Source organism: Pollicipes pollicipes, unplaced genomic scaffold, assembly GCF_011947565.3.
Source record: "Pollicipes pollicipes isolate AB1234 unplaced genomic scaffold, Ppol_2.1 Scaffold_6052;HRSCAF=7182_pilon_pilon_pilon, whole genome shotgun sequence".
NCBI lineage: Eukaryota > Metazoa > Arthropoda > Thecostraca > Pollicipedomorpha > Pollicipedidae > Pollicipes > Pollicipes pollicipes.
The window spans coordinates 7607860-7615337 of record NW_023596805.1 but is presented as its reverse complement, the minus strand read 5'-3'; the positions used below and the strand labels follow the sequence as shown (position 1 = coordinate 7615337).

At 48.8% G+C, this 7478-nt stretch overlaps 1 protein-coding gene across 1 annotated transcript in view; it reads right to left on the bottom strand.

The window, feature by feature from the left end:
* LOC119104748 (protocadherin-16) overlaps positions 1 to 1863 on the bottom strand; it is a 36086-nt gene extending 34223 nt beyond the window's left edge. The window contains exon 1 of the mRNA XM_037228468.1: positions 1762 to 1863. Within this exon, the coding sequence (XP_037084363.1) occupies positions 1762 to 1863 (102 nt within the window). The remainder of the gene's footprint in view (positions 1 to 1761) is intronic.
* Between the last annotated feature and the right edge of the window lie 5615 nt (positions 1864 to 7478).

The following is a 7478-nucleotide window of genomic DNA, read 5'->3' as shown; positions in this document are numbered from 1 at the left end:
GCAGGGAGTCTCCACACCATAGGACACTGGAGCAGAGCGTCTCCACGCCATAGGATACTGTAGAGCAGGAAGTCTCTACGCCACTGTGGAGCAGGGAGTCTCCACACCATAGGACACTGGAGCAGAGCGTCTCCACGCCATAGGATACTGTAGAGCAGGAAGTCTCTACGCCACTGTGGAGCAGGGAGTCTCCACGCCATAGGACACTGGAGCAGAGCGTCTCCACGCCATAGGATACTGTAGAGCAGGAAGTCTCTACGCCACTGTGGAGCAGGGAGTCTCCACACCATAGGACACTGTGGAGTAGGGAGTCCCCACGTCATGGGACACTGTGGAGCAGGGAGTCTCCACGCTATAGGGTACTGTAGAGGAAGTCTCTACGCCACTGTGGAGCAGGGAGTCTCCACGCTATAGGGTACTGTAGAGAAGGAAGTCTCTACGTCACTGTGGAGCAGGGAGTTTCCACGCCATAGGACACCGTAGAGCAGGGAGTCTCCACGCTATAGGAAACTGTAGAACATGGAGTCTCTGCGCCATAGGATATTGCAGAGCAGAGAGTCTCTACGCCATATGAACACTGTAGAGCGGGGGAATCTTTATGCCATAGGTCACTCGAGCAGGAAGCTTACGCGCCATAGGACACTGTAGAGCAGGGAGTCTCCATGCCATAGGTGCAATCGATTAAAGTATTTGATCTACTTGGGTTCGGGTCGAGATTCTCGCTGTGCAATAATGTTGTCTACACACTGATCACAAAGCCCAAAAAGATCAAAAACTAAGAATTCCTTGTTGATAGCCTGTGTGACAAACGGTGTGGTGGATTTTCGACAGGGCTGTGCTAAGTCAACATTTTCTGCGGTGAAACTTGCATTACCATTGCAAGGCATGAGACCTGCGTGGGGTGAAAGTGAGGGACAAGAGTCCGATCTTGCTTTGTATGCAGCATTCCTATGACATATGGGGTAGGAAACATAGGGTTGAGTCACATCATTAGAGGTGTTGCTTTTTTTCGTTAAAGGGAGTCTTCCACATTTATGTGGGGCTTTGAACTGAAATAGCCATCTTGAAGGCTTTTCGGTGCCGCTCACAATCCTGCCCTTCTTAAGACATAAACTGTTCTAGTTTCTGAGCTATACACCCCCAAAAAACGGGAAACGTATATTAAGAGAACATTTCCAGGTCACCATTGGTATTTATGACGTCATGATAACGTCATTCAAATCCTGCCATTCCATAAGCTACGCGTCGATCAACCCGAGGAAAATGTTATAGTCGATGCGTTTATATCTGGCGTTCGTGAGCACGATCCCCAGGTATAATGGCCGTCAATTGGCTCGATCAGTATTGTGGAAGGGTAAGATGGCATAATCAAACCATGACGCATTCGGGAGCATATTTACTGGAGTGAAAATGGTGCCGTCTAAGCAGTCTTTTCAACTTGAAAAGCATACTTAAAGTAATTAAGCGAACTTGTTCCATCATAAATAATGTTTGCTTCAAAATCTTTCAAATGTGAAAGCATTTCCTGTAATGTCCTGGCGCCAACAATTGCTCAAGCGTTATTGGAACTACTTCATTCCCATTTCACCTGACCCGGATCCACAATCCCAAGCTTCACTCTCGGCTCCGGTGGTGGTCGCTACCGAATGTGGCCAAAATCGAATTATTCTCTGACACTGCACAATGCCGCTAAGAGCAAACCAAGTGCACTTGACCAGGTACCTGCACAACTTTCTCATCAGCGTACTCACATGGACTGACATCATTCAGGGTCTTGAACACCTCAGGCTTGAGCGTGTAGTTATTCCATTGGTCTTTTATCTCCGGGCCGCCCTCCCGACTCATGTGACTGCCCTGTTCCATGCTGCTTTGCTGTCGAAATACACACAAACGCCATTGTGGCTATCCAGATGATCGTTGCACGTCTACCAGGCTGAGACCAGGCTCGGCTTCCATATAAATTCAATGGCATCCTTCACAAGATGTTCACACGGCTTGTTCGTAACAGAAGGACCCCTTTCCAAATCCCCGTTCTGCAGTAAGATCGAGCGAGAAAATGAGCCCTTTCCACCGCAGGATGTCGGGGTCAGTGTTGGCCGCTGACGCCGGCACCCTTATATACAGCATCGCGGCGGGCCGCACCGAACCATCCTTCGCGACTGCGCCAACCCACCCGTTCCCCCAGCCCCTCCCCCCTCTGCCCATCCTCGCCGGTCCGGCTCACATCCATCGGCTCATATTACCAATCAGGCCGATGGCGTATATATATATATATATATATATATATATATATATATATATATATATATATATATATATGTGTGTGTGTGTGTGTGTGTGTGTGTGTGTTGTGTGTTGGAATATTTTGGCAGCACTCTTTCTTTGGTGCATGTTTGATTAAAAATAACTGCTGACTCAGCACTGACGAGCTTTTTGATGCATCGTTCTAGTTTCCGGGCCTTTGACTTTGCGTCATCGCTCAGATTAAAGATGGTTCGCACAAAATTACTCATATATTCATCACTCCTTCCATTCTAACGTTTCGAAATCTTATCTCATCTTCGGAGAAGACTAAATTGCACAAGAAATAAGTTTTGAGTTTTAATGGATGAAAAATTGTGCAATACTGTTGGAAAACATATTTTGGTACGGAGAGCATAAATGTAGCATAACTAATTGAAGTAAGACGAATTGCTATTTTTCATTTTCATACATGTAAGAAACACCCATAATGGGAACATCACAAAGACACAATGGGAACACTATTGTCACAATCACATCAGAAGTGCTCACCGCCCACCACCTAGTAGCTCAAGAGTTCTGCAAGAATTTGTCTGTCTGTTTAAGGCCGGAGAGTCAGTTAATGAATACGCTTTCCCAAATTTGGAGGCGTCTTCTGTCATTGCACGTCCGTAAAATGCCAGTGTTATCTGTCAGTTGTTGTCGTGTCAATCTCATGTTGTGTTCATGACGCATGTGGTCCAGAGGCGCCCCGTCACGTAAGTGCATCGTCAGGCGTCGTGAGAGTGTCGTTGTGGTCACACCAATGTAGTGTACGGAACGAAGTTTGCACCCTACGATGTTGCATTTGAATTGATACACTACATTGGCGCATTTTAGTTTGTCGGAGTTGTCTGGACTGCTTCTCATAAAAAGTTAGATATTTTCTTATTACGATAATAAATGACAATGTCTATGTTGTGGTCGCTTTTGCCTTCAACATGTTGAGAGATAATTTCCCGTAAAGTTTGTTCGTCCTGTTTGTGGGCAGATGTAATTCGATTTTGATAAAACAGTTTGACGGTTGGTTGAATGTCTTGCCTTGGTTTGCCTTCACGTGCGGGATTCAAAGCCCCCTTCGTCCAATAATTTGACAGATCCCTTCACCAGCCTATAGAATTGCAAAACGTCTTAATGTCCTCTGTCCCCACATCTTCCCATGTCTTACAGCTTGTCATCAACGGATGAGTTTATTGATATAGTGCGATCTCGTCAACCTAAGGGCCTACTAGCCTCTCTAGGTGTTGAAAATCTATTTACAAACGTGCCCATTGAAAGAACCATATCCATCATCCTTGACCGCGTCTACAATCATCCTGAAATTCCTCCTCTCAAAATATCAAGTTCCTTTCCGCGGGCCTGATGGCCGAATGTATTGCCAAATTGAGGGTGCTGCGATGGGCTCACCTCTAGGACCTCTATTCGCTAATTTCTTTATAGGACAGGTAGAAGCCGACATACTAAAAAATGACGACATAAGACCGGACATTTACTGCCGCTACGTAGACGATATCTTTGTAGAAGTTAGGGACATTGACCAACTAGGACATCTCAAAAACACCCTTGAAGAATGGTCTGGCTTAAAATTCACAACAGAGCTAAGTGTGCAAACTCGTAATACCGTTTCTTGACGTGGCTGTCGATGGACAAGGACAACAATTCAAAACGACTGTATACCAAAAACAGACTAACAACGGACGGTGCTTAAATGCTGACAGTGAGTGTCCTCGACGCTACAAAATTAGCGTCATAAGTTCCCTTCTTCGACGAGCATTTAAGCACTGCTCTGATTGGACAGGACTACATTCAGAATTGACAGTGACGTTGGAAAGTGGTCGTTGGAAAGACACCGTGTAATGTGATCACCGCGGAGATTAAATGCGGCAGTCATCGCCATGAATCGAACTGAACCGTGGCTTCATCGTTGAGCCAGCTGCAAATGAATCCGCCAGGAAACAAGCTGCGGCTGGAAAGCGGATCACCACTGGGCACCACCGGTTATCACTGGTCGTCACTGGTCAACAGATGGTCATCGCCTGCTCAACAGCTGGTCAGCACGGGTCAGCAGCTGGTAAACACTTGTCAGTACCTGGTCATCACTGGTCAGCAGCTGGTGAACACTTGTCAGTACCTGGTCATCACAGGTCAGCAGGTGGTCATCACTAGTCAGCAGGTGGTCATCACTGGTCAGCAGCTGGTCAGCACTGGTCAGCAGCTGGTGAACATTTGTCAGTACCTGGCCATTCGCTGGTCAGCAGCTGGTGAGCATTTGTCAGTACCTGGTCGTCACAGGTCAGCAGGTGGTCATCACTAGTCAGCAGGTGGTCATCACTAGTCAGCAGCTGGTCAGCACTGGTCAGAAGCTGGTGAACAACTCGGGTAGGTACTTTGCCGATGGGGAACGTGGCGCAGGTTGACCAGGAAACGTCCGCCAGCCGGTCGGCCTCGCCTAGGAAAAGCTTGTGCACACCGGCCGGAGGTTGTCAGTCACACGAGTTGGTCCAGTCGATCGACTCCTGGGACAGAAGACACTCCCTCGACAGAGGGAGGTAGACTGCAGCCAGGCAGCGGGGGGGGCGCGCCATACAGCTGAGACGGCACTGACCTGAGGGCAACGTGACGGGTGAGGGCGAACGCGGCAGGGCGACCAATACCATGAGTACGCTCCTCATTTGGCGTAGACATGAGAGCGGACCGGTTACTTTTTGCGTAGGAGGCTGTAGATTAGCGCGTCTCCACGCCATAGGACACTGTGGAGGAGAGCGTCTCCACGCCATAGGACACTGTGGTGCAGGAGCGTCTCCACGCCTAGGACACTGTGGAAGCAGAGCGTCTCCACGCCATTGGATACTGTGGAGCAGGGCGTCTCCACGCCTAGGACCACTGTCGGAGCAGAGCGTCTCACGCCCATAGGATACTGTGGAGCAGGGCGTCTCCACGCCATAGGGACACTGTGGAGCAGAGCGTCTCCAATCGCCATTAGGATACTGTTAGAGCAGGAGTCTCTACGCCACTGTGAGCAGGGAGTCTCCACACCATAGGACACCTGGAGCAGAGCGTCCTCCACGCCATAGGATACTGTAGAGCAGGAAGTCTCTACGCCACTGTGGAGCAGGGAGTCTCCAAGCCATGGGACACTGGAGCAGAGCGTCTCCACGCCCTAGGCTTACTGTAGAGCAGGAAGTCTCTACGCCACTGTGGAGCAGGGAGTCTCCACACCATAGGACACTGTGGAGTAGGGAGTCCCCACGTCATGGGACACTGTGGAGCAGGGGAGTCCTCCACGCTATAGGCGTACCTGTAGAGCAGGAAGTCTCTACGCCACTGTGGAGCAGGGAGTCTCCACGCTATAGGGTACTGTAGAGAAGGAAGTCTCTACGTCACTGTGGAGCAGGGAGTTCTCCACGCATAGGACACCGTAGAGCAGGGAGTCTCCACGCTATAGGAAATGTAGAACATGGAGTCTCTGCGCCATAGGATATTGCAGAGCAGAGAGTCTTACGCCATATGACACTGTAGAGCGGGGAATCTTTATGCCATAGGTCACTCGAGCAGGAAGCTACGCGCCATAGGACACTGTAGAGCAGGGAGTCTCCATGCCATAGGTGCAATCGATTAAAGTATTTGATCTATGGGTTCGGGTCGAGATTCTCGCTGTGCAATAATGTTGTCTACACACTGATCACAACGCCCAAAAAGATCAAAACTAAGAATCCTTGTTGATAGCCTGTGTGACAAACGGTGTGGTGGATTTTCGACAGGCTGTGCTGTCACCATTTTCTGCGGTGAAACTTGCATTACCATTGCAAGGCATGAGACCTGCGTGGGGTGAAGTGAGGGACAAGAGTCGATCTTGCTTTGTATGCAGCATTCCTATGACATATGGGGTAGGAAACATAGTGTTGAGTCACATCATTAGAGGTGTTGCTTTTTTTCGTTAAAGGGAGTCTTCCACATTTATGTGGGGCTTTGAACTGAAATAGCCATCTTGAAGGCTTTTCGGTGCTGCTCACAATCTTGCCATTCTTAAGACATAAACTGTTCTAGTTTTCTGAGCTATACACCCCCAAAAAAACGGGGAAACGTATATTAAGAGAACATTTCCAGGTCACCCTTGGTATTTATGACGTCATGATAACGTCATTCAAATCCTGCCATTCCATAAGCTACGCGGCGATCAAGCCCGAGGAAAATATCATAGTCGATGCGTTTATATCTGGCGTTCGTGAGCACGATCCCCGGTAATGGCCGTCAATTGGCTCGATCAGTATTGTGGAGGGTAAGATGGCATAATCAAACCATGACGCATTCGGGAGCATATTTACTGGAGTGAAAATGGTGCCGTCTAAAGCAGTCTTTTCAACTTGAAAAGCATATTAAAGTAATTAAGCGAACGTGTTCCATCGTAAATAATGTTTGCTTCAAATCTTCCAATGTGAAGCATTTCCTGTAATGTCCTGGCGCCAACATTGCTAAGCGTTATTGGAACTTTCATCCCATTTCACCTGACCCGATCCAAATCCAAGCTTCACTCTCGGCTCCGGGGTGGTCGCTACCGAATGTGGCCAAAATCGAATTATTCTGACATGCACAATGCCGCTAAGAGCAAACCAAGTGCACTTGACCAGGTACCTGCACAACTTTCTCATCAGCGTACTCACATGGACTGACATCATTCAGGGTCTTGAACCCTCAGGCTTGAGCGTGTAGTTATTCCATTGGTCTTTGTCTCCGGGCTACCCTCCGACTCATGTGACTGCCCTGTTCCATGCTGCTTTGCTGTCGAAACACACACAACCCATTGTGGCTATCCAGATGATCGTTGCACGTCTTACCAGGCTGAGACCAGGCTCGGCTTCCACGTAAATTCAATGGCATCCTTCACAAGATGTTCACAGCGGCTTGTTCGTAACAGAAGGACCCCTTTCCAAATCCCGTTCTGCAGTAAGATCGAGCGAGAAATGAGCCTTTCCACCGCAGGATGTCGGGGTCAGTGTTGGCCGCTGACCCGGCACCCTTATATACAGCATCGCGGCGGGCCGCACCGAACCATCCTTCGCGACTGCGCCAACCCACCCGTTCCCCCAGCCCCTCCCCCCTCTGCCCATCCTCGCCGGTCCGGCTCACATCCATCGGCTCATATACCAATCAGGCCGATGGCCGTATATATATATATAGTAATATATATATATATATTA